Below are 27,489 nucleotides of genomic sequence, written 5' to 3'. Positions count from 1 at the left end.
GGGTGCTGGATTTTCTCAAATGCTTTTTCTGAATCTATTGATATGATTATGTGGTTTTTATCCTTTTGTTTATGTGATGAATCACATTGATCGGTTTGCAAATGTTGTACCAACCTTGCTATTCCCAGAATAAATCCCACTTGATCACGGTGTATGATCTTTTGATGTGTTGCTATATTTGGTTTGCTAATATTTTGTTGACGATTTTAGCATCTATGTTCATCAGGGACATTGGCCTATAATTTTCTTTTGGTAGTATCTTGATCTGCTTTTGGAATTAGGATAATGCTGGCTGTGTAAAATGAATTTGGGATTCTTCCTTCCTCTTGAATTTTTTTTTTTTTACAATTATTTAAGACCTTTATTAACAGGTGCTTGCAGTTTGTTGACTTTTTTGAAAAAATCAAGTTGTAAACTTTTATTACAAATTAAAAATGAGGTTCTTAAAAATCTCAACTTGACCAGATATGAAACAATTTAAAAACCTTTAAAGGTGTATTGAGAAAAAACCAGGCTTATTTTTTTTTAAAAAAACACTTTTGTCATTACCAAAAAGAGATGTCTTTAGATAAAAATAATAAAAACCCCATGCTGCATAGATAATGCAGATAGTTCTAGTCATCTGGTCAACGGGCAAAAAGCAAGCACTTAAGGTCTTCAGCTCCAATCTTTTGTTCATTTCTTATTGCTGGAATTTCATATTCATTTCTTCTTGTTGAAGACTAAACCGGATGATGGTAGAGATGGTAAGCCGGCATTTACTCAGCCCCGCCCTGCTCAGCCTCGGGAGCGGATGAATTCTCAGCTGGTGGATCGGCTGCTTTTGTCTCTTTGCCATCTTGTGGTTTAGGGTTTTCTGGGCGTCTGCGTCGGTAATTGAAGTTGCGGCGGTACCGACGTTGAGGTGGCTGCTGACCTTGGGTCTCATCTCCTTGATTTTCCTTATCTTCCTCGTTGCCGTCCTCTCTAGGCTGTCTTTGGCGAGGAGGGCCCCTGCGAAATCGTGGTCTGTAGCCCCGGTACATATTCTGTCTCACTGGTCTACCTTGTTCTCCTGCACCCTGGTTGTCAGCACCCTCCACTTCTCCCTGCACAGGAGGGTTGGAATATTGTGGTCGACGTAGGGTCTCCTCATGTAGTAAGGTGGGAACCGTCGCCTGCGGTAGGGCCTGCGCTGTTGGGCCTGGCCCTCAGGAGCACTCTCCGATCCCTCATTCTTTTCCCCACTCTCACTATTCTGGTAATTCTGCTGGTAATTGCGTGGAGGACCCCTGCGACGTGGATAGCGTCTATAATGGTTACGGTCTGCTGCGTATTTACTGCCTTGCACTGGAACTCCACCAGGGCCTGTAACGTTTGCTGCCCCCGCACCCTTTTCTCCTTCAACAACATCAAACTCCACAGTCTCTCCATCTCCTACACTGCGAAGGTACTTCCTGGGGTTATTCTTCTTTATGGCAGTCTGGTGTACAAATACATCTTCCTTGGTGTCATTCCTGTTGATGAAACCATATCCGTTTCTTACATTGAACCATTTTACTGTCCCCAAAACCTTCGTTGCGATGACCTTCTTGTCCCCGCTGGCAGGCGCCTCCGATGTGAGGCCGCCCGGGCCGCCGCTCCCTGCGCCGCTGCCCGTGGAGCCGGGCTTGGTGTCGGCAGCGCTGAGGGTGGGGGCGGCGGGGGGGGCGGGGGGGGGCGGCAGGCGGCTGTTCGGTTTCGGCCTCGCTGCTCATTGTTGCGGTGATGGTGACTGGGGCCGGCTGTGGCAGCTACGGCTCCTCCCGGGGTGTGATGGTAACTAGGCCGGCGGCGGCGGTGGGGCTGCTCAGGGCTCCGAATTTTTTTAAAATAGTTTGAGAAGGAGAGGTGTTAGTTCTTCTTGGGATGTTTTGTAAATTCCCCTGTAAAGCCATCCAGTCCAGAGCTTTTGTTTATTGGGCGTTTTTTTGTATTACTGCTTTAGTTTCACTAGGTGTAATTTGTGTATTCAGATTACCTGATTCTTCCTGATTTAGTATGGAATATTGTATGTTTCTAGGAATTCACAATTCCTAGAATAATTAATAATCCATTTCATCCAGGTTGTCCAGTTTGCTGGCATATAGTTGTCCATAATATTTTCTTTCTGTCCTTTGTGTTTCTTTGGTGTCAGTTGTTATTTCTCCTCTCTCAGTTCTGATTTTATTTATTTGAGTCCCCTTTTTTCCTTGGTGAGTCTGGTTAAATGTTTGTCAATCTTGTTTAGCTTTGCAAAGAACCAGCCCTTGGAGTCATTGATCTTTTCTATTGTTTTTAGACTTTATTTCATTTATTTCTTCTCTGATCTTTATTATTTCCTTCCTTCTACTCACGTTGGGGTTCATTTGTTGTCCCTTTTCAGGTTCCTTTAAGTGTATAGTTAGATTGTTTGAGCTTTTTCTTGTTTTTGATATAGGCCTGTAATGCTATGAATTTTCCTCTTAGGAAAATATACATACTACTCAAATGCACATTGGAGTGAAATGCTCTGAAGCTATCAATTAAACCCATTTGAACTAGTGTGTCATTTAAGGGCACTTCTTGGTGATTTTCTGTCTAGAAAATCTATCCGTTGAAGTCAATGGTGTGTTAAAATCCCCAACTATAAGTAAATTTCTGTTAATCTCTCCCTTTATGTCCATCAAAATTTGCTTTACATATTTAGGTGCTCATATGTTGGGTGTGTAAATGTTTGCTAGGGTTATATCCTCTTGTTGGATTGTTCTCTATCATTATGTAGTATCCTCTTACTATAGCCTTGGTTTTAAAGTCTATTTTGTCAGATACAAATATTGCTACCCCAGCTTTTTTTTCCTTTCAATTTGCATGAAATGTCTTTTTCCATCCCTTTACTTTTCGTCTGTGTGTATCTTTCTATCTGAGGTAGGTCTCTTGGAGGCAGCATATATATGGGTCTTGTTTTCTTATCCATTCAGCTACCCTGTGTCTTCTGGTCGGAGCATTTAAGCCATTTAATTTAAGGTGATTATTGATAGATACATATTTAGTGTTATCGTTAGACTATTTTCCTGGTTTTTTTCCCCCCTTTCTCTTTCTTCTTCTTAAAGCAAGTCCTTTAACATGTTAACACCAACTAGTCTGGTGTTAACAAAGTCCTTTAGCTTTTTCTTGTCTGGGAAGCTCCTTATTTCTCCTTTGATTTTAAATGATAGCCTTGCTTGGTAAACTAGCTTTGGTTATAGGTCCTTGCTTTTCATCACTTTGAATATTTCATCCCACTCCCTGCTTGCCTATAATGTTTCTATTGAGAAATCTGATGGCACTGTAATTGGTGCTCTCTTGTAGGTTACTGCCTACATTTCCCTTGTGGTTTTTAGGATTCTCTCCTTGTCTTTAAGCCTTGTCATTTTAATTACGATGTGTCTTGGTGTAGGCCTCTTTGGGTTCAACATGTTTGGGACTCTGAGCATCCTGGACTAGTGTGTCCTTTTTATTCACCAGACTGGGGGAGATTTCTGTCATTGTTTTTTCAGCTAGGTTCTTGAATCCCTTGCTCACTCTTTTCTCCTTCTGGTGTTCCCATGATGCAAATGTTGTTACACTTTATGTTGTCCCAAGGGTTTCTTAAACTCTCCTCATTTTTAAAAATTCTTTTTTCGTACCTCCTCTGCTCCTCTTACTTTTCCTGCGCCTCTGCTTGGGTGTCCTTTTTCTATCTCATCTTCCAAATCACTGATTTGATCCTCTGATTCATCTAACCTACTGTTTATTCCTTCCAGTGTATTATTTCAGGTATTGCATTACGTATTTATGATGGGTCCTTTTTTATGTCTATTTTCATGCCGTTGAGTATTACCATAATCATTAAAGTCACTGGTAAATTGCTTATCTCTATTTCATCTAGTTCTTCTTCTGGAGAGTGTTTTTGTTCTTTTATTTGGGGCCTGTTTTTTTGTTTTCCCATTTTGGCTGCCTTTTTGTGTTTGTTTCTATGTAATAGGCAGATCTACAAGACTCTGGTGCAGACCTAAGTCAAACCCTCCCTGTGACTGTCCCTGAGCAACCTGTTTGGAGCTATCAGCAATCTACAGCTTGTGGCTTTCTCTGCTGGACCTGGGTGTGTGCAGAAATAACCAAGCTGTGCTACTAGACTGGCTTTTATGGCAGCAGGGCCTTAGGCACCACACTGGGGGGGCAGAGTCATTCCTATAGGTGGGGGTGTTGCTTCCCCTCAGGCTGATGGCACTTGGAGAGGAGTATTCTGCCTGAGAAAGACGGCCTCTGCAGTATGGAGAGTGACTCAGCACAGGGATTCTGATGGCTGTTTCTTCAGTTCTCCAGAGCCACCAGCCCCAGACTTTCCTTAAGTGCCTCTAGTCCACTCCACCCCCTCTCTGCCAGAGCCCAGGGTAAGTGGCTACAAACAAAATTTTGTGTGTTGGCTCTTTTAAGAGGCTGAGTCTCCAGCCTTCTCTCCCTGACAGGCAGAACCCCTGGAGCTTTTCACAGCTGGACGTTATTTGGGTTCCTTTCCAGCTCTGGTGCTATAGGCCGGGGAGCCCAGCTTGAGGTTTAGATCCTACACTTCTTAGAGGAAACCTTCTGACCACTGAAATATACTTCCAGCACTTCAGCTGCCACCTGTGGGAACCCAGCCAGCCCACTGGCACCTCCTCTGCACTCCCTACCAGACTCATTGTGGTAAAGTGGTTTGTTCTGTCTGTCCTTGGTTATAAGGCTCCTCTCCATCTAGTGTTCAGTTGGTTATTCAGGATGATCTTTCTATAATTTAGCTCTAATTCCAGTTTGGTCTTGAGAGAAGGTTAGTGTAATTTCCACTTACTCCTCTGCCATTTTGGGTCCCTGGGGGCCATTTTTTACAGCATATTTAGAATGGGGTTGTTGACAGGTTGATGAAGCGTCTGTTGCTTCATCAACCTGGTATATTAAAATGTACTGTACTAAAATCCAGGTTAAGTGTTGAAAAACAAAGGAAAGGCTGTGGCAGAATAGAACAACACATAGGAGGAGGCATTTCCATCAAACACCTTTAAAGCAATTTTTTATTTGATTCTGTCCTTATCTGTTGCTAGCATTTTGAGGAAATGGAATCTGACTCTGAAGATCCTGCTTATGACCTTCCAGCATCTCTTACTGCCAGTGAGAAATGTGACTTGTGTCTGATTCAGTTCTTTATAGCTTAACTTTTTTGTTTTGAAGTTGACACTTGCATGTCTAGATACATTCATGCTGTTACTCAGTACTAATTAGGTTCCTTTTTATCTTTCCTTGGAATTGGAAAACTTTTCTTCCATTATTTCTTTATTCTCTCCCTTCTTTTACTTCTCATTCTAGAACTACTATTAGACAAATACTAGGTCTCCTGTATTATTTCTTCTAAATTTCCTAACATGTCTTTCTTATGTTACATCCTACCTTTTGTTTTTCAGCCCATCTGCTGAGTTTTTTTAAACAACCAAATTTTATTTTGACAGTATTTTGAAATAATTTTAAACTCCTAGAAAAGTTGCAAGATAGTATAAAGAATGCCATTTACCCTTCACCCAGATTCATAAACTTATATTTTGCCAATTGCTTTTGTGTTCTCTGTGTGTGTACAAGAATTACAAAGGCTCTTCTTTGATTTTATGTTTACACACTTATGTACACACACTTTCTTCTCAACAACTTGGAATAAATTGTAGAGTTCATGCCTTTATCCCTAAATACTACAGGGATATCCTATTATATAACCAGTAATTTATAATTACCAAAATTGGGAAAGTTAACATTAATACCATAACAGTTATTTGCAATACCATAATCTGCAGACCTATTCAAGTTTTGCCAGGTGTTTTAATATAGTCCTTGAGAGCACATTTTCCTGGTCCAGAATCTGTCTCAGATCTTGCATTTCATTGTCCTGTCTCCTTATTCTCCTTCAATCTGGAACAGTTCTCCAACTCTTATCTTTTGTGACACTGAGATTTTCTAGAGTAAAGGCCAATGAGTTTGTAGACATGATTATGTTATTTGGGCATCACATCAGGACACCAGTGTGCATCCCCTTAGCATCTTTGTACATTTTTATTGTATGATGGGTTATGGCCTTAGTAGGTCATTATTTGGGCTACTGGGAGTTCGTCATACTGGCTCCTGAGCTCTTCTGACACATGCCCATTACTTTTTAAGCACTTCTTTTTGGTACATTACGATGCTCCAGGTTTACCTGGTACTTTTCCTGCCCGAGTCAGACCTTTCTCAAAGGCACTCTGATTCCATTTAGGGGAGATGATATTTAGAGACCAGGATCTTGATGGCAAATAATCAACATTTATGTTTACAATTTTCTGTATTGTTTCTAGAGATTTTATATTTCAAAAACCAGTTTTTGAGTTTTTGATCTTGTTCATGATGCTAATTTTCCACAGGTGTTTGGCACTTTGTGCCTCTTTGCTCATGTTACTTAGTTAATCTCTGCTCACCTCAGTTCATGTTCCTCATATTCCCCCCCCCCTTTTTTTTTAACCAGGGAGTGAGAGGATAATAGCTGTTTGAGCAAATACTATAAGTAATGCTTCCCGTTCTTCTTGCCTACTCAAGAGGATCTAGGCTTTCCCTTACTCCATTTATTTACTTCCTTCATGCACCCCACCACCCCGAAGAGTTTTGTCCTTGTCAAACCAGGTTTGGGGGAGCTTCTTGATGGAGGAGGGTGGGGGGTGGTGCTCAGAAATTTTTGATGTTTTCAAGATAAACATGGGATATCAGAGCAGCTTCAGGGGAGGAGAGGAGAGCTTTAAGAAACATTGTTTATGAATGGTGTACCCCCTTCATGGTGTTACTGAAATAAAAGATCAGGAGTTATTTTGACATTATGTTGTACTTTATAGAGATTTCTCTGGATTGACTCCCTTGGCTCTTGATTTCAGTAAGGTTACAAGCATTGTCAGTGTGTGGGAGCTTCCTGCCTTCAGAGGGTCAGCAACTACCCCGACTTGGGGCTCTGGGTTGAACTGCAAGGCTCTATTGGAAGACAAAGGACACTGCTGCCAGCTGCTCAGCACAGACCAGGATATTAGGACTGACAGTCTGCTTCCTTGACCGCCCCTTCACTGACGCCCCCAAGTGTTCGATGGACTGAGTGGTAGTTTGGGACCCTCCTGAAAATCACTCTAATTTCTCCAATGCTCTCAAATGTTTGGGGTTGTGATTTCCTATTGCTGCTTTATTTTTCTAATTCCTACTTTTTAGGAGTTACTAAAACTTACTGATCTTCTTATGGTACCCATTCTTGTTTTACAGTGATTATTTTGAATTTTTTTCCATCTAGTTGGGGGAGATATGATACCACTCTGCGCTCAGTAGCCATCTTGTTCAGGATGCTATAAGTGAAGGGTGTTTTAACATTGACCTGGGGGTAACAGGGCATCTACTTGAAGGCAGTGAAAAAGTCTCCACCCAGAGGTATTAGAGGCTTTAGTGGAGATAAGAAATCTATCAAATTTCAGAATTCATGCTGATCTGGAGTCCTGATTATAGAAGTGTTAAAACAGAAGATTTGCACTTAAACTTGATATTAAGATTTGGTGAAATTTGCATGGGAAGCACCCTGTCTAAAAGAACCATTGCTTCTCTAGTTATCCCAGGAACTTTGCTGGAGTGACTCATTTGTGTTGCTGGCAGAGCTCACCAGTTAGAACTATATATAATCTTCCTCTGCAAGAGCACCAGCCTTATGAGGACTGTAGGACAGGTGCCCTTTATAGAGATCAATTCACTTCACTCTGCTTATTAAGTGCAGTACATGCCAAGTGAAAATCTTAAATGATAAGACTGCATTACTTTAATGTTTCCACTTAGTCATCAGTACAGCCTCACCAATAAAAGCCATACTGAGCAGAAAGAAGACACAGTGTGGTCTTTGTAGCAGCAAGGGTAACCTAGTACTGCCCTTCCAATCTTGGTCAGGAGAGGCCCACATGCATCATGCCTTGGGGGTAGAATTGGTCTTGGCAACTAGGAGCTGGGTAAGAGACCCTGGCCAGAGGGAAGGGCAGGTAGGTGAGAGTCAAGCAAGAGCTGTTAGACTAACCACCTCATACTATAGAGCAAGATGATTTAGACCAAAGTCAAACCATCAGTGGCAGAGTGGCCTAGCATACTGTTCCTTTTAACACTGATGTTGCAACACCTTGAGCACACCAACCTTAGTGGTACATAAATTCTGAGGGACAGTCTGAATTAATATCCCTAGAAAAAATGAGAAGGGCTGAAACCTAGTTAACCTTGACAACCAATTCCTGTCCTTTTTCATTACCCAGCCCAATCTGATTTTCTTATGAAGAAGAATATATTCAACAAATACTGAACACCTACTACAAAAATAAAACATTTTTTGACGACTAGATGATTGCCCTCTCAAGCGTGTTTGCTCTAGGACCTTCAATTTTGTGAAAACCATATATTGGTATTGCAGGAATAATTGCAACCCTGAGCTGTGCTAATTCAATTATAATGTCAGTACCTACTGTGGAGGACTCTGTGTTTTATGTAGAATTAACTAAAATTTTGAAGTAAAATATGGCCTAGGAGAAGGAAGGTCACATTTATCACAAATAGTTTTTATTCTGTCCCACATTTCTGCCTACTTTGCCAAATCTTTTGCTCTCTATAAGTAAACCAGGCAGAGATTTCAAGGACATTGTTTTATTCCAGAGATGATGAAATTGAAGGAGATTTTTACAGTCTCCTTTCACTTCCTCTCTCAGTTCCCTTCCTGGGAGAGATGCTAATATGAATTAGGGTGGTCAAGACATTGGATGAAGTAAAAAGGGGGAAGTTATATACATTTTAGTTCATGTCTGGCATGCCTTGGCCTTTATCCTGTATGAGGCAAGGAGAGAAAGAAGTGAAGTTAAAGTTACAGATAAATTCAAGGAAGGACTGAGACTAAGGAAAAAATGCTAATTGCATTGCCCTTGGTTAACTCAGCCAGGCCTTTGTGTTCATTTCTGACTGAGACCAGTTTGGTTTTCTCCTGCTGCCCTGTAGTGATTGGAGAGTGGTTTCCAGTATTACCCAAATTGGCACCTCTATTTTAAACAGATTCCTTCTGGGAAAGAATGATTTTCTAGCATAAGATTAGGGATATGAGGAAGTGGGAAAAAGGTTTAGTGTTGTACAGAAGTTGTCAACCACAGGAGGAGCCAAATACCAGAGGCTGGAGTATACAGGGAAGTAAAGAGCTCAAGTCCAAGCTGTGCTGCCTCAGAAGGCACCCGAACCAAGCTTCACACTCACTGGTCCAGAGAGGAGAATCCAGCCCTCCTCACTGCTAAGAAATACCCAAACCCAGTGCATCTAGAGGGAGGCCCATTGTCTTCACAGGTTTCCAGGAAATACCGAAACCAACTTGGATGGTTTTCAGACCAACCCTGGTCAGAGCCCCAGGCCACAGAGAGCTGGACAAGTCCACAACGTATGGTCAGCTGTGTCCCGTGTTCAGGTCTTGAACACCAGGAACCCCCCAAATGCAGTGCCTGATGGGCTTCTCTTCATTACTGATCCCTGGGTTAACTCAAACCACACTCTGTCATCCTTTTGCAGCTCGGCCATAGCAAAGGTAGTTGCTGTGCTTCCACCGCTGTGCTCCTCAGTGGTACTGACAAAGGTCTGATGGTGACCAAACACCAGCTGCCCACTGCCTGGCCCTGGGCCAAATTCAATGCTCACTGCAAACAGGTAGACCCCACGCTCAGGGGCTTGGAAATAGCCATCTTCAGGGAAGTAGCTGCTGCCAATGTTGATATAAGTAGTGTTGAACTTCACTGTCTGCAGAGTGGCCATCCCTTCTGAAAAGCTGGCATAGAAGGCCACAGCAATCCCTGGAACACAGGAGGAAAGTGTTCAGTGACTCATCCCCTTCGATGGGAAATTAAGCTCAGACTTGCCTTCCTCACCTTATTAACATTATAAATAGGCCTCTGTTGCTAGATAACCTAGATATTCCCAATAGCAATTTATCTCAGAGAGTGGGAGCTAACTGGCCAGTTTTTCGTATTTCACTAGTTGAGAGAAAAATACAGATCTGTTGTCTTTACTGGTGCACATTCATAAAAAGCACCTTCTGTTTTGATCCTTTTCCTTTCAACACCTTTGAGACATAAGTAGCCCTGAGTGAGAGAACTTTGTCTTGAGTGCTTAACGGGTCCAAGGCTTGTCAATGGCAGGCTGGGACAGGAACTCAGGTCTCTGACTTCTGTATTACTGCCACCTGCTAGGGATCTTGAGATACCCAAGGGAAGGAGGGAAAATACTCCTACCTATCCTCAAGGTAAATGTACTAACACTGTAACACTGGTGAGATAACTAAGGAACAATGAAGAGTGGTTCCTACTAGATGTTTGGCACAGGACTTTGTAGAGAGAAGGAAAGGGTAGGTGGCACCAGGGGAGAAAAGCCTATTTAAGCCGGTCATCTGAATGTTTTTAAACTGTTGCACAGAGTACTGGCTGCTCCACATGACACTAACAAATTATCAAACTGGGAGCTGTCCTTGGAGCTCCTGATTTCTAGCGCTCTTCCCACTTGAAGGAGCACGTTAGCCCTCCTTAGAGGGTTAAGACAGAGGATACAGGCATGGAGCCAGAGAAAGCCCTTTGTGTACATGGTGAAGGTACAGTGCTGAAAGGAGCCAGTTGAGCTGCTTGTCCAGGATGTTCCTGGCCAGGGCCAGGAGATGGGATGGGAGGGTGAGTCCTACTGTGCTTCCAGTTATGACGTTGGCCTTGGTACTGATGAAGTCATGCTCCTTGGGTGTTCCCTCAACACACTTGTGTACTCTTTTCTCTCCCACCTTTCCTCCCTCCCTCCCTCCCTCTCCCCATTTCTCAGGGGTTGAAACCAAGGCCTAAAGGAAAAACAAATTTGCATAGCTGTTAGTTACTTAGGACCTAGAACTAGAGCCTCAGCTCATTGACTCTTGGTCCAGCAGTAGCTTTGTGAATGACAAAACTTTGCTTTTCTGTAGTTCTAGAAGATTCCTGAGGAAATGGAGAATAGCTTTCCCATTTGTGAAAGATGGTGGCACCTCAAAGACCCACTACTGGCTCTGCAGTTCTCCCAGCACCCAGGAGGTGGGGCACTTGCCAAGCCTAAGAAAGGCCGGCTGAGAGCGCCCTCTGCCCGTGTTTTGTCCCACTGCATGCGGTCCAGCCAGCCTGTCTTTGGAGCTTCCCAGGGAGCCTCCACCCAGCCAGTGGGCCAGCGTGCCCTCAGAAGAAAGAAGGGGTGTGCTTCCTGATTTGCTAACAGGCAAATTGAGAGTGGGCTTCCCTGCAGGGTACAAATTCAAGTCCTGTGGCCTTCCTGCAAGATAAATAAGGAGTTTTTCATTTTAAGGAAAAAAAATTAAATATGATTCCTAAAGCAACAGGCAATTGAGGCCTTGCACCACTTACAAGTGGAATAGAAATGTAGTATAGAAATGTTAGTGTAGGTGGACATAGCCTCAGCCCTGAAAATGCTGGGAAAACATTGGCTGGTTTCTACTAAATGTTAAGCCCTGTGCCAAGTATTTGGCAAATGTACCTGTTTGTCTTCATAACAATTCTTTGATGTAGGTATGATACTCCCATTTTACAAAGGAAAAAACTGAGACAGTTGGTGTTAGATCCTGTGCTCTGTCCACTGCCTCCAGGGAGACCCAGGTCTCTGAGGCCATAATGGAGGGTCAGTGGGAGCTGGCTTAGGGTAGGACCTTCAGCAAGGCCTCAGACAGACCTTACAGGGGACCTAGCACAGGGCAGAAAGACGGGCCAACTGTTAGCAGAATGAGCTCCTTCCATGTGGCAAGTGACACTAGCCCCACTCACACCCTGGTTAAAGACACATAGGGGGGTGGTGAAGTGAGATGGGGTGAAAAGCTGAGTTTGAGGTATGGCATGGAAGAAAAGGAGGCACTCCCTTCCCTGCTCTGTAGTCAGAGTGGCAGGCGGCCAGGCCTGTGTACATGAGCCTTAAATGTTTACATGGAGAGCTCTCTGCCTTCTCACCAAAGCCTGTTTCTTATGACTTCTACCTTTTTATACTCCACTGAGCTTAAAATGCAACCCCTGCCCCATCGCCACCACCCCCCTCCCAACCTGTATAGAAGATGGGTTAAGGACAAGAAAGCCCTGAGTAGTCATGACTATCAACCTGTTCTGTCACCCCAACCCCTTCTGAGTCAAGAAGAGCTGCTTGCAGACAGCCTGTCCTCCTAGACTAGCCAAGTCTCCCTGTGCCCAGGAGCTCACCTGCCTTGCGGAGGTCTGCTCCCAGGGTGTCGACCAAAGGTTCCACTTGCTTCTTGTTACTCTTCTGGGAAGCTTCAAGACCTTTTTGCTGCTTCTTACCTTTCCTGCCCAGTATAGCCTGCAATTTCCCCAGATCTAGGCTGACATTGGCTGCCACAAGCCCTTGGAAGTTCCCAAAGAGGCTGTGGAAGAGCTGCTGATGGCGCTCCAGGCCTTGCTGGGTGGTGGAGAGCGCTCTGTGGAGGCTCTCCAGGGAGCTGTGGAGGTTGGCAGCCCAGGAGGCCTCACAGCACGGCCCCAGCCGCTCAATGTCAGGGCTCAGGCGCTGGAGTTCTGGTGCCAGTCCTGCGGGGTTGGTCCCACCGGCCTCCTCTGGCGCCGCCTCGTGGCTAGGCTCCAGGAGCTCTGGACCCTGCCCGCCACCCACTGCCGCCTGTTCCAGGGCTGACACCCTGGCAGCCAGCGCAGCCCAGCCAAGCGCCTGCTCATGCAGCCCGCTGGCCGCATCGTGCAGGCCCGTGCGGATCTCCTCATAGCGCAGGGGCAGCGGGCCAGGTGCCTCCTCAGACATCGTCACCTCTTCGCCGAAGAGTGCGGTTAGCACAGCCTCGTGCCTGAGCGCATCCTCCATCAGGGCCGCAAAAGAGCTGTGCAGCTGGCGGGCCTCAAGCCAGAGCTCGCCCTCGGCAGCCTTCAGCGTGCCCACCTCACTGCTCAGCGCCTGAAGCTGGGTCCGGATCCGTGCTCGGTCAGCACGAGCCTGCTCGCCTTCTGCCTGGAGTTCAGCCACCGCCCCCAACATGGCTGCCACCGTGTGGTTTAGGGCCTGCAGGGAGGAGTTGTCCCACTGGGGCTTCTGGTCCAGGCTCACCTGGGTGTCCTGCAGGGTGTACATAGTGTTCCTATGGCCCTCCTGGACAATGTCCAGGCCAGAAGAGAGCTTCTGGCAGTTGCAGTCGTTGATGTACTTAATGAGGTCGGCGTGGCCACCCTGCAGATGCTGGAGAGTGAGGTTGAGCTCCAGGAGCTGCCGGTCAGTCTCCACTTTGTTCTCCTCCACGATAAGTGACTTCTCTATCAACATCACTCGCAGTTCACGCAGCGCCTGGTAGTTCACCTGCAGCTTCTCCATCTGCTGTTCCACCTTGCTGATCTGATCGAAGGTCTCATCAGATTCAGAATACAGCTCCCTGATCTCTTCCACGTGCCGGGCAAGAGTTGCCTTCATGTCTGCCAGGATGCTCTGTAACTCCTCTTCCCTGTGGCTGGTGGCCAAGTGCAGTGCTGAGAGGTTCCTCTGTAGCTGGCCCAATCTGGCCTGCAGGCTCTCTGGCTCCGGCCTTGCCCCAGCCCCTGCTGCTGCTGCTGCCACCAAGCTGCCATTGGACCCCAGGTGCTCCTGGGCCTTAAGGAGCCTCTTCAACTTGGTGTCCACATTGGCCTGGACCTCAGAAAGGGAATGATGCAGGGAAAGGTTCTGGGTGTTCAGGCGCTCCTCCACGGCCTGCTGCAGCTGGCCCACTCTCTGGGCATTCTCCTGGACCTTGGTCTCAAATTTGGCACCAAGCTCCTGGAAGTCAGTCCTGGGCACAGTGCTGTCTTGGACCTTCTTGATTGCCTGTCGGTTGGCCTCAACATCAACAGATAGGTTTCTTATGGCCTCAGAGAGGCTGTGCAGGCTTTGGTTAAAGCTACTCCAAATGGGGCTGAAATGCAGCACTTGCTCCAAGGATCTGCCAGGAAACTCTGCAACAGGTGCACATTTTAACACAAGTCCTGCTGGAGCAGACACCTACCCAAGGTTGGGGCTAGAGGGAGGGCCTCTGAGGTTTGGGCCTTCCTGCTTCCCCTCCCACTCATGCTGCTGGATGTAATCATATTCTCCCTCAGCTCCTATAGCCTGCCACTTACCAAGATCTGCCTGATTTGCCTTGGTCATTTCAGCTGTGAGGTTGCTTATGTGATGAATGTCATTCTGGAGATCTCTCAGCAGGTGTTCCTGTGGCACCATGATGTTGCTAGTCTCTGCAGCTGGGTGGCCTGAAGACACATGAAAGATAAGTATGAAGGGTCAACTCCCACACCTGGGCAAATAATAGGGTACAGAGATTTTGGGATTGAGAGCAGAAGTGTGTGCTGATGTCCTCTGAGTAGCGGCTTAGAAGCCTTTAGCCCCAGAAGGGCAAATACATAGTAAGTGAGCCCTCACCTTGCCACCCACACCCACAAGAGACATGACTAATTGTGGCACATTTTCATCCTCAGCCACATGTACATGGCCCTTTATTCTAGACAGCCCCTGTCAATACATAGGTATTCAACACATGGTGCAACTCATTCACCATCCCAACCTTGGCCTAGTCTTGAAAGGCCCAACAAAAGCAGTCTTTGGGGGGGTTCTCCTATGCTGTCTCAAGAATAGGAACAGCATGACTTCTTGTCCCTGGTTGAGGTACCGGGTGTTGGAAGGTTTATTCCAGGCCATGGGAACTTGTGCTGTTCAGGGGGCAAAGGAGGTGCCAGACGAAGTTGTCCTTCCTAGAAAATGGGGTCAAGGAAAAGAGTGCATGTTCTTTGCCAGCAGGCAGGACACTGAGGGCCCTGTGAACCTGGTCTCCCAGTTGTGGGGTAGGGTGATGCAGGGCCACAGAGGGGTTTCTGCTGATTTGGGGGACAAAGTGTTCCTGAAATGTCACTGCCTTATCAGAGGAGAGAGGGCCTGGGCACATGGATTTTTTCTGCCTGCCTGCCCCTCCTGCACCTTCCAGGATATCAGCATACCAGGTTCAAAGCCAACTGGTCCATCCCAATGCTCCTGGAAGCCATCACCTGGATCTGCAGGCTCAGGAACTGCAGCAGGATCTGCAGAGAGGAGGCATCAGATTCTGATCCCAAGAGGTTAGAGGAGCTGCATGACTCTGGGGTCAGAGGTTGAGGTAGTAGGGGATCACAGGGAGCCTTACCATGGTGCTGGCAGTCGGAGCCAGCAAAGCCTGGGCAGCACCTCCAGGCCACGGAGGCCAGCACCTTCTGCTTGACCTGGTACACCGGCTTGTGGGCCACACGGTACCTGGAAGACGAGAACCAGCTCAGCAACTCCAGGATGAGCCAGTGCAGGAACTGGACCAGTGGCCTACCCCAACCTGCTCCCACTCACATGACTTTCTGGCAGTCCAAAGCTCCCTGTGGACATGGCTGCTGTGAGTGAATGAGGAATTTCTCCATTTTGCAAGCAGCTATGAAGGTGACCAGCCTGGACTTCTGGTAGGGGCACCAGTTACTAGAAAAATCAAACCAGAGGAGAGGGCTGTTGAGTCATGCCCAGGCACCCAACAACCCTTCCTGGAGGTCAACAGGAAGTGCCAGTGTAGAGCACCCTACCCCCACCTCCCTGCTCTACCCAATGCCAGGGATTCTGGAATCCTTTAGCCTGAGAAAGGAGTTCTCTGCATTATTCATCTCTCAACTCCAGAGCAAGAGCTCCACAAACCCTGCAAAGGCACCTGTTCCATCATCTTGTAGGGATCCTCCCCAGGGCCAGCACAGAGAGGCTGAAGAACCCCCCAAAGTCATATAGCACTATTATCCAAAGCACCAGGAAGAACTGTTTCCTGGTGCCAGGGAGGCAGCATGGTGCCACTGGGCCTGAAGAGTCCTGGATTTGAACTTCACACATCTGGTTGTGAGACTTTGAACAAGGCATTTAGAGAGTATCCAATCTCTGTCTATCCAACGGAGACTGTAATACCCTCCTCTAAGTGAGCGGATGAGTATCCAGTGCCTGGCTCCTGACAAGTGCCCAGTGAACACTGCAGCACTGCCCAGGAGCCTCCCCTATTACCACTTACATCTTTCCTCACCAGAGACCTGGCCGCAGGAAGGGCATTTGCTCCTTAGTCATGCCCCATTGTGGCCATTACAAAATAGACTTGCAAACAGTTATAGGGGAGAGCAGCTGAGCCAAGCAGTCCCTCTTCTTGGAAAGGCCACCCATGCTGAGGTTGTACAGGATGGGTTTGGGGGCATGCTCAGCATCCTGAATACCAGGAGGCAGTCTCCTTGTGTGCCTTTCAGGCCCAAGAGTGGGGAGATGACCACTGCTGATAGATCCCAAGTTCACTGACCTGGTGGCAGACTTGATGAGCTCAATAGAAGGCCTCCACAGTCAGCTCCTAGAGCAGAGCCCAAGTTCACTGACCTGGTGGCAGACTTGATGAGCTCAATAGAAGGCCTCCACAGTCAGCTCCCAGAGCAGAGCTCTCCTAAGTTACAGGTGACAACCTCCCTGGCTCCATTCAGCTCAGCACCTCTTGGGTATCAGGTGCTAGGCTCAAGTTCAGCAGCATTCAGTGCTGATATGGAAGTACAGACATTCCCATCAGGGTCCCAAGGGAGAACAGGCAATCTCAGATCATGTGACAGGTGCTATAACCTGTCACAGCTTTCAGGAGGTGATAATTGGGCTGTGTCTTTCAAAGAGAAGTGGAGTGAAGCACCAGCAGTTGTGATAGAAGTAGGTGGCTCCACAGAGGTACAGAGGTTTGGTGTGGGGAACGGACCACTTAGGAGAAGATGCACAGGTAAAAAGCCGGACTGTGAGGGCCTGGAGTGCCAGCTAAGGTGCAGAACTATGTCTGGAAGGCATGGGAAATCATGGAGGGGTTTTAAACAGGGAAATGACATGAAAGAGCCACCCTCACTCCTTCGTGAGTACAGAAGGAACAAGGAGCAGGATGTAAGTGGTTTGTAAGGATTCTAGGTCAGAGATGGTGGTGTCAATTTATGCCGGATGGTGGTGGTAAATATAGAGAGAAATGGCCACATTTGTGGGATATTAGGAAGCAATGTTTAGGGACCTTGGAGATGGAGTGGCTATTGGGGCTGGGCTTTTATTCTCTGGAGCTGATCTCTGTCCTCAGGCCATTTAGCATTATCACACAGGGATGCTGCCAGGGAGGGAGGTGAAGGATTAAGTTTGATTGAGTGTCCATGTCTATTTTCGGTGCAGAGACACTCCCCCCCGCACCCCCCAGCCTACGTTCCCACTCAGTTCCAGAAGCCTGGCAGTCAGCCTTTACTTTCCTTATGCAGCAGGCTGAATAAGCTTGGCAGGGAAATGACCCTGCTCAAGAGAAAAGACCCATCCAGAGCAATCTCTGACAAAGCAGATCAGAAAGCCCCATATGTACACCCAGCTTCCAATTAGCTGCTCAGTCTCTGCACTCTTAAGTGGATAGACATCAAAGGCTGGTCCTTGAGAATAATCTCTTTTACAAAAGAGGGAGGTAAAAACAAGCAAAAGAAAAAAAATCAACTTGGAGCCCTGGCTGGTGTGGCTCAGTGGACTGGGTGCCAGCCTGCAAATCAAGGGGTCACTGGTTTGATTCCCAGTTGGGGCACATGCCTGGGTTGTGGGCATGCAGGAGACAACCACACATCAATGTTTCTGTCCCTCTCTCCCTCCCACCTCCTCTCTCTAAAAATAAATAAATAAAATCTTTTTAAAAAAGAATCAACTTGGAAAAATCCAAGACCCTGCAAAGAGAAGACAATTCCCCAATATTTGCATTAATATTGCTAGATTGATAATACTGCTTACTGAATCCAATAAACAAGAAAAGGAAGCTATTAAAATTGGGGAGAACCAAAAAACCCTTGGGAATTAAAAAGATAACAGTAGAAATGCAAAAGAAATGTAACAAAAATGTTAGAGAGTAAGTTTAAACAAATGTCCCTAAAAGAAGAGCAAAGAGAGAGATAGAAAGTAGGAGGAAAATATTTTTTTAAAAACTCCAGAGTACCAATATTGGAAATCCAACACCCAAACAATAGGAGTTCCAGGAAGAGAGAACAAAGAGAACAGAAGGAGGAAATCATCTATTAAAAAAATATACAGATGGCAGTTTAGGTAAACATGGCTCACCTCCTTGTACAACCACATCAAAATTACAACTAAATTACAGAACAACCATTATCCAGATCTGCCAGAAATCAAGCTGAATGGAAGTCCTACAACTACAAAATTAAAGAAGAACCACATTGAAACTAGTAGAAGGGGCAGAGACACAAAACAGGCTGGCCCCACATTCATGTGTGGTGGTAAAAATCAGGAGGGGTATCTCAGGAGCAAGGGGTCCTAGCCCAACACCAGGCCATCCAGCTCAGGGTTCCAGTGCCAGGAAGAAAAGTCCCCATGACTTCTGGCTATAAAAACCAGAGGGGACTGAGGCTGTAGAAGACAGAAACTGCTGGAGCCACAGGCAGTTCCTCTTAAAGCAGCCATGCATGAACTTACTCAGACTTTTCTCTGATCTCCAGCACCAAGGCAGCAGCTTAAAAGCCAAGAGAGGCATACAGGGAGGAAATGAAGTGTCTGGCATCAAGGCAAGAGCTGGGGGACAGCTTTTTCCCAGATATAAGTGATGGCAGAGGCCATTACTCTTTACCAAGTTCTCCCCACAGAGAGCCAGCAGGTGGCGCCATATCTGGGACTATGTCAAATTGGCTCACACTATTTGCTCCACACTGGTTATTCCCTAATGCTTCACCCCACCCAATTACAAGAGGATAGTGTACAAAGCCCACACAGGGCGTGCACCTCACATACCCAGCTTGAGTGATAAAAGAGGCTGTGCCACTGGATCCTATAGAATACCTACTACATTAGGCCACTCTACGAAGCCAGGGAATCATAGCAGTTCTACCTAATACATAGAAACAAACATAGAAAGGCTACCAAAATGTGGAAACAAAGAAACATGGCCCAAATGAAAATGAAAGAACAAAACTCCAGAAAAAGAACCAAACAGAATGGAGACAAACAATCTACTAGATGCATAGTTCAAAACACTGGTTATTAAGTTGGTCAGTGAACTTAGGGAAAAAGCAGATGAACTCAGAGACAACTTCAACAGCATAAATAGGACATGGAAACCATAAAACAGAACCAGTCAGAAATGAAGGATACACTAACTGAAATGAAGAACAATTTATAGGGAATCAATAGTAGAGTGAATGAAGGCAAGAATATAGGGAAACAAAACAAAACAAAACACCCAATCAGAACAGCAAGAAGAAAAAAGAATACAAAAAAATGGTAATAGTGTAAGGGGTCTGTGGGACAACTTCAAGCATATCAACATTCACATCATGGGGATGGTGGAAGGAGAAGAGAGAGAACAAGAAATTGAAAATCTACTTGAAAAAACAGTGACAGAAACCTTCCCTAACTTGGTGAAGGAGATAGACATACAAGTCCAGGAAGCACAGAGTCCCAAACAAGATGAACCCAAATAAGTCCATGTCAAGATATATCATAATCAAAACGCTAAAGGTTAAAGAAAAAGAATATTAAAAGTGGCAAGAGAAAAGTTAGTTACCTACAAGGGAGCCCCTATAAGACTGCCAGCTGATTTCTCAACAGAAACTTTGCAGGCTAGAAGGGATTGGCAAGAAAAATTCAAAGTGAGGAAAAGCAAGGACCTAAACCAAGATTACTCTATGCAGTAAAGCTATCATTTAGAATTGAAGGACAGATAAAGAGCTTCTCAGACAAGAAAAAGCTAAAGGAGTTCATCACCACCAAACTGGTATTATATGAAATGTTAAAGTTCTTCTTTAAGTAGAAGCATATCAAAAATATGAACAATAAAATGGCAATAAATACATATCTATCAACAATGAATATTAAAAAAAATAAACAAGCAGAGAAGAAACTAAATCATAGATACAGAGAACATTTTGATAGTTGCCAGATGGGAGGAGTACAGAAGGATGGTGAAAGAGGTGAGGGGATTAAGAAGTACAAATTTGTTGCTACAGAATAATCATGGGGATGTAAAGTGCAGCACAGGGAATATGGTAGCCAAAGAAGATATATGCATGAACCATGGACGTGAAGAATGGTGTAGGGATTGCCTTAGTGAGTGTAGAGGGTCTGTGTGGAGGGGGCCAAAGGAGAAAAAAATGGGACAACTGTAATAGCATAAACAATAAAATATAATTTAAATAAAATAAAATGAATAAATAACAATGAAATATATATTTTATTTTTATATTTATAGGTTTAATATATTGATATATTCTGAAATATATATACATATATTTGGGGGGATTTCACATTCAAAGAGCCACCAACAATACAATAAAAATAAACTCACATCAAAGCACATCATGACACTTTAGTACTCTGGGAATGAAAATGAGCTTACACTTTCCAGAGAGAAAAACTAAGACACACACACACACAGTAATGCTGGAAACTGGAACACAGTGGAGAACTGCCTTTAAAATACTGAAGAAAAATTATTTCCAATTTAGGATTTAATACCCTTCCTAACTGTCAGTCAAGGTAAGGAGACCACAATAAAGGCATTTACAACATGCCTGATTTCAAAATATTTTCCTATGCAGCACTCCTCATCTTGGAGGTACCAGCGCAGTGGTTCTCAGTCTTGCCACATCAAAATCATCAAGTGGCATGCTAAAAATAAGAGCCTCTAGGCCCCACCCAAGGCCAGTTAAATGAGATTCTCTGGGGTTGGGGATTGGGCATCAGTATTTTAAAACTGTTTAGGTCATTCTAAGGCACTGCCCAAGACTAAGTATCACTTTTCCAGAAGTGTTCCACCAAAACAAGAAAGAGGAAAAATCTAAGATGGCAGCTCTAAGAGTCCATGAGTCCAAGAGTCCAAGAGTCTACCAACTCCAAGAGTTGGTAGAGGTTACACTCATCTCTTCCCAGGATCAAACCAAAATTAAAAATAAATTATAGATTAACCTGAATAACCAACTGAAGAGTAGTTAAACAGAGCTCTTATACCCAAGGATTGACAAAGGAAGTCACACTGAGACTGTTAGGAAGGGCGAGATGTGAAAAAGTCTGGCACTTCACCCACATGTGGCAATTGAGAATCTGGAGGGATATCTCAGGGGCAAAGTTGCCCCCTGAGGAATGAGGCATTTCAACTCCAGACCAGGCTCTTCAGCCTGAAGCACCAGAGCCAGGAAGAGGGGCCAGCATAACAGCAGCAATTCCATCTGCCAGGGAGAGACTGGAGTCTGCTAGAAACTCATATGCCCTCTTAAAGAGCTAGCACACAAAATCTCATTTGTGGCCACTTACTACTCTAGGTTCTGGCAAAGGAAAGGTGGCTCAGAGTGAACTGGAGTCATACAGGGGAGACTGGGTTGTGTGGCTTTGGTGAGAGAGCTGAAGGGACAGCTGCCAAGGTCCCTGTACAGAGTCCCTCTCCCACAGATTCTATCTTTCTTGGGTTGAGTGCTCCCCTCCATATGGCACCAGCCTGGGGAATGCACTAGCCCCCACTCTCCTCATTCCCTGTGGCCCTGCCCTGACAAGCTTTCAACCTACAGGGAGTCTCCTGGCTGCGACCAACCTGGCACTATGGTACAGACATTTTTGGAGGGCTCCTGAGAGGGACCAGGCAGACTCAGAGTGTATCAAAACACACAGAGAGAGACTGACTTGTGTGACTATAGTGCAAGGGTCATTTTTCTCTCACATGCTGACTGGGACCATTGTTCCTGTGCATAGGCTTCCCTCCACATAGCCAAATCATGGTCTGTTTCAGCCTGATGAACTCTTCTTGCATCACCCTGAGGACTCCCTGAATCCTCACCCCACCACAAAGGTCTGCAGACCCCAGGTGGGTGGTGGCTGGTCTTGGTGTATACTGGGACTTTTACTGAGTGGCCTAAGACCCAGAATTGGCACTGAGTTTGAATCTGTATCATCCTGGTGAACACCACTCACTCCTACCTGGTGACTCACCGAAAACCTACCTCACACAAATGGTTGTAACCAGAGCCTCTTTCAGTGACTGAGCCTAACAGGCTGCCAGCAGGTGGAGGTGGGTCTCTGAGTGCCTTGAGCCTTTTGTTGACTTGTTCCTGGGCTTGGTGTTGGTGTAAGTGGGCCTTGGTATGCAGCTTGGCGACTCCCATGCACACCTGGGCCCAGCAAAGGCACCCACAAACTGTATCATGTTGTAGCTGCGAACAGGTATCCCAGGAATGGTCACAGGCAATATCTGACATTGACCTGTACTGGAGTCCCTCCTAATGGCCGCAGAACCAACATACCCAGTGTCAGGCTTCAGACCACATCAGAGCACTAGCCATTTAGCTCCACAAGTGCCATGCCCAAAAAGAGATCTCGGCAGGCACCAGGTTCTGCTGGAGCAAATTCCACTTCATGGTAGCATATTCATCATAGGGGTTAATATTCATAGTCTGCCAGCCTGAGGGTCAACCCCACCCATGGGTGGCTAACAGTAATCAAAACTTAACTACAACAGGAGAGTTTATGTAACTCACACAAAAAATATTCTTGGAGTACCCAGCTCAGGTGATCAGGGAGCACAGACCACTGAACCCCACAAGACACCTACTACATAAAACCAAGATACCAAGACTGGAAGGTAAAATAGATCTACCTAATACACAGAAACAAATACATAGAGGCAGCAAAAATAGTGAGACAAACACATCAAAAATGAAAGGAGAAATCCTTAAAAAAGAACTAATTGAAATGGAAGTAAGCAATCTAGTAGATACACAGCTTCAAAAGAATAGTTATAAGGAAGGATGCTCAAAAACTTAGGGGAAGAATGGATGAATTCAGTGAAAACTTCAACAAAGAGTAAGCATAAAAAAAGGACATAGAAACCATTAAAAAGAACCAGTAAGAAATTATGAACACAGTATCTGAAATGAAGAACACATTAAAAGGAATCAATAGCACATTAGATAAAGCTGAGGACTGAATCAGTGAGTTAGAAGACAAGGTAGCAGGAAACACCAAATCAGAGCAGCAAAAAGAAAAAAGAATTTTAAAAAATAAAGTTAGTTTAACGGACCTCTGGGACATCAAGTATAACAACATTTGCATCATAGGGGTACCAGAAGGAGAAGAGAGAGAGATAAAGGGAATGGGGTCTATTTGAATAAATAGTGCGTGAAAACTTCCCTAACCTCGTGAAGGAAAAAGACACACAAGTCCATGAAGGGCAGAGAGCCTCAAACAAGATAAATCCAAAGAGACTCACACCAAGAAACATCATCATTAAATACCAAAAGTTAAACACAAAGAGAGAATCTTAAAAGCGGCAAAAGAAAAGCAGTTAGTTATACACAAGGGAGCTCCCATAAGACTGTCAGAGAATTTCTCAACAGAAACTTTGCAAGCCAGGAGGAACTGTCATGAAATATCCAAAGTGATAGAAAGCAAGGACCTATAACTAAAAATGACTCTATCCAGCCCTCACTGGTGTGGCTCAGCTGGTTGGGCATTGTCCCAAAAGGCAAAGGGTTACCAGTTCAACTCCTGGTCAGGTCACATGCCTGGGTTGTGAGCCTGGTGCCTGGCTGGAGTGTGTGCAGGAGGCAACCAATCAATGTTTCTCTCCTTCTCTTTCTCCCTCCCTTCTTCTCTCTCTGAAATAAATGAATGAATGAATGAATGAATAAACAAACTCTTTAAATAAATACAAATTACTCTATCCAGCAAGGCTACCACTTAAAATTTAAGGAAAGCCCTGTCTGGTATGGCTCAGTGCATTGAGCATTGGCTTGCAAACCAAAGGATCACTGGTTCGATTCCCAGTCAGGGCACATGCCTGGGGTTGCAAACCAGGTCCCCAGTAAGGGATGCTCATAAGGCAACCATACATTGATGATTTCCTCTCTTTCTCCCCTCTTCCTCTCTCTAAAAATAAAATAAATAAAATCCTTTAAAAAATAAAAATAAAATAAAATTTAAGGAAAAATAAGGAGCTTCTCAGACAAGAAAAAACTAAAGGAGTTCAATGCCACCAAACCAGTATTACAAGAAATGTTAAAGGGACTTCTTTTAGAAGAGGAAAGAAAAAATTATAAAGAATAATTATAAAAAATAAAATGGCGCCCTAGCTGGTGTGGCTCAGTGGATTGAGTACTAGCCTGCAAATCAAAGGGTCACTGGTTCAATTCCCAGTCAGGGCTCATGACTGGGTTGTGGGCCAGGTCCCCAGTAGTGGGTGCTCAAGAGGCAACCACACACTGTTGCTCTTCTCCTTCTCCTTCCTTTCCCCTATCTCTAAAAATCAATAAATCTCTTTAAAAAAGAATAAAATGGCAATAAATACATACCTATTGATAGTCACTTTAAATGTATATGAATTAAATGCTTCAATCAAAAGACATAGGGTAAATGAATGACAGGAGAACAAGACCTATATATATACTGCCTACAAGAAAGCAACCTCAGAATAAAAGATAGACACAGACTAAAAGTAAAGGGATATGAAAAAAAAAAGCTGGAGTAACAATGTCTGTATCAAGCAAAATAGACTTTAAAACAAAGGCTATAATAAGCGACAAAGAAGAACACTGCATAATAAAAGGATAAATGCAACAAGAGGATATAACCCTTGTAAATATTTATGCACTCAACATAGGGATACCTAATTATGTAAAGCAAATCTCAATTGCCATAAAGGGAAAGAGAGACAGCAATACAGTCATAGTAGGGGATTTTAACACCCCTTTGTCATCAATAGATAGAATTTCCAGACAGAAAATCAACAGGGAAACAGTAACCTTAAATGACATACTAGAACAGGTAGATTTGATATTTTCAGTGCATTTCACCCCAAACCAGCAGAATATACATTCTTTTCCAGTGCACATGGAACATTTTTAAAAGACTGAAATCATATCAATCATCTTCTCTGACAACAATCATATGAAACTAGAAGTCAATTACAAGAAAAAACTGAAAAACAAACACATGGAACTAAAGAACATGTTTCTAAACAATGAACAGGTTAACAATGAGATGAAAGAATAAATCAAAAGATACCTCAATGCAAATAAAAGTGAAAATATATCAACTCAAAATTTATGGGACATGGCAAAAGCAGTCCTAAGAGGGAAATTCATAACAATATAGTCTTACCTCAAAAAAATAAGAAACATAACAAATAAACAATCTAAACTTATACCTAAAAGAATGAGAAAAAGAATAATAAAGCCCAAAGTGAGTAGGAAGAAGGAAATAAATGAAAGAGTGGAAATAAATGAAACAGACTCTAAAAAACAATACAAAAGAACAATGAAACCAAGTGATGGTTTTTTGAAAAGATAAATATGGTTGATAAACCTCCAACCAGACTCATCAAGAAAAAAAGAGAGGACCCAGATAAATAAAATAAAAAAATAAAGAAGAGCAGTAAAATCTGACACCACAGAAAAACAAAGGATTATAAGAAAATTTAATGTACAACTACATGCTAACAAATTGGACAATGTAAGAAATGGATAATTTCCTAGAAACAAACAATCTTCCAAAATTGAATCAAGAAGAAACAGAAACCCTGGCTACTGTGGCTCAGTTGGTTGGATGATCATCTCTTGGTTATGGGTTCGATTCTTGGTCAGGGCACATACCCAGGTTGTGGTCCCCGGTCAGGACGTATATGAGAAGGGAACCAATCCATGTTTCTCTCTCACATCAATGTTTCTATCTCTCTCTGTCTCTCTCTCTCTCCCCCTTCCTCTTTCTCTAAAAGCAATGAAAACAAAATGTCCTTGTGTGAGGATTTAAAAAAAAAACTTTTTTATAAAAAGAGAAAATTTGAACAGACCAGTTACAACAGAATCTAAGATGTAATACAAAGACTCCCAACAAATGAAAGATCTGGACTGAGGGCTTCACAGGTAAATTTTCCCAAACATTCAAAGAATTAGCACAGCAATCACACAAAAAGAAGAAATAAAAGGCTTCTGAATTGGAAAAGAAGAAGTAAAACTGTTATTATTATTTGCAGATAACATGATACCATATATGAGAACCCAAAAGATTATACCAAAAAATTACTAGAACTGATAAATTAATTCAATAGTTGTAGGATACAAAATTAATATTCAGAAATCAGTTTCATTTTTATACACCAATAATGAGCTATCAGAAAGGGAAACTAAGAAAACAATCCTACTTACTATTGCATCAAAAAATAAATAAAAGGCTCTGGCTGGGTAGCTCAGTTGGTTAGAACATTATCCCAATACACAAGGTTTCAGGTTCAATCTCTGGTCAGGGCACATACAAGAATCAACCAATGAATACATAAATAAGTGGAACAACAAATCCATGTCTATCTCCCTAAAATCAATCAATAAAAAATAAATAAAAATAAAATGCCTAGGAATAAATTTAACTAAGGAGATAAAAAACCTGTACTTGGAAAATTGTAAGACATTGAAGAAAGAAATCAAATAAGATACTAATAAATGGAAGCATATACCATGCTCGTGGATAAGAAGAATTAACATTATTAAGTTGTCCATTCCACCCAAAGCAACCTATAGATTCAGCACAATTCCTATCAAAATACTAATAATGTATTTTATAGAAGCAGCACAAATAATCTAAAAATTTCTATGGAAAAACAAAAGACCCCAATAGCCAGAGCAATTTTGAAAAAGAAGAATAAAGTTGGAGGTATGATGCTACCTGATATCAAACTATATTACAAGGCGATAGTAATCAAAACAGTATTGTACTGGCATTAAAACAGTTACACAGATCAATGAAACTGAACAGAGAGCCCACAAGTAAACCTACACCTAAATTAATCTATAACAATGGAGGCAAGAACATACAATGGGATAAAGACTGTCTATTGAATAAATGGTTTGGGAAAAACTGGACCATCTCCTTAGACTATATATAAGAATAAACGCAAGCCCTGGCTGGTGTGGCTCAGTGGATGGAGTGCTGGCCTGCAAACCAAAGGGATGAACCAATCATCAAGGGATGATACCTTCTACCATTCAGATTCAACAAGCTGATTTGTCTTTTTGTCTTTTTGTCATCCCATCAAGGGATGATTGGTTCATCCCTTTAGATGATTGAATCATCTCTGGATGATTCTCAGTAGGGGCACATGCCTGCATTGCAGGCCAGGTCCCCAGTAGGGGGCACTCAAGAGTCAACACACATTGATGTTTTTTTCCCTCTCTCCTTCCCTTGCCCTCTCTCTAAAAATAAATAAATAATTTTTAAAAAATAAAAGAAGAATAAACTCAAAATGAATTAATTATTTAAGTATAAGTCTCAATACCATAAAGCTCCTAGAAGTAAACATAAGTGGTAAAATCTCTGAAATATCTCCTGGCAATATTTTTTAAGTATATTTTCTCAGAT

The 27,489-nt window shown here is 43.8% G+C and overlaps 2 protein-coding genes across 3 annotated transcripts in view; both read right to left on the bottom strand.

The window, feature by feature from the left end:
• Positions 1-346: 346 nt before the first annotated feature.
• Positions 347-1,851, bottom strand: LOC114496586 (Y-box-binding protein 1-like). Its single transcript, XM_036026719.1, is given in 3 exon segments — positions 347-1,120; positions 1,123-1,699; positions 1,701-1,851. Coding segments are annotated over 3 exon segments (975 nt in total). The 5' UTR covers positions 1,737-1,851; the 3' UTR covers positions 347-758.
• A 4,657-nt stretch (positions 1,852-6,508) lies between these two features.
• The window catches only part of MMRN2 (multimerin 2), a 33,876-nt gene continuing 12,895 nt past the window's right edge, over positions 6,509-27,489 (bottom strand). For both annotated transcript variants that reach the window (XM_028514083.2, XM_036026718.1), the window contains 6 exons: positions 15,439-15,561; positions 15,245-15,351; positions 15,063-15,143; positions 14,193-14,321; positions 12,282-14,027; positions 6,509-9,869 (listed from right to left, as the gene is read on the bottom strand). In XM_028514083.2, the coding sequence (XP_028369884.1) occupies positions 9,487-9,869; positions 12,282-14,027; positions 14,193-14,321; positions 15,063-15,143; positions 15,245-15,351; positions 15,439-15,561 (2,569 nt within the window). In that variant the 3' untranslated portion in view covers positions 6,509-9,486. The remainder of the gene's footprint in view (positions 9,870-12,281; positions 14,028-14,192; positions 14,322-15,062; positions 15,144-15,244; positions 15,352-15,438; positions 15,562-27,489) is intronic.

The sequence above is a fragment of the Phyllostomus discolor genome, chromosome 5, assembly GCF_004126475.2.
Source record: "Phyllostomus discolor isolate MPI-MPIP mPhyDis1 chromosome 5, mPhyDis1.pri.v3, whole genome shotgun sequence".
Classification (NCBI taxonomy): Eukaryota; Metazoa; Chordata; class Mammalia; order Chiroptera; family Phyllostomidae; genus Phyllostomus; species Phyllostomus discolor.
This window is presented reverse-complemented; position numbering and strand designations above follow the sequence as displayed.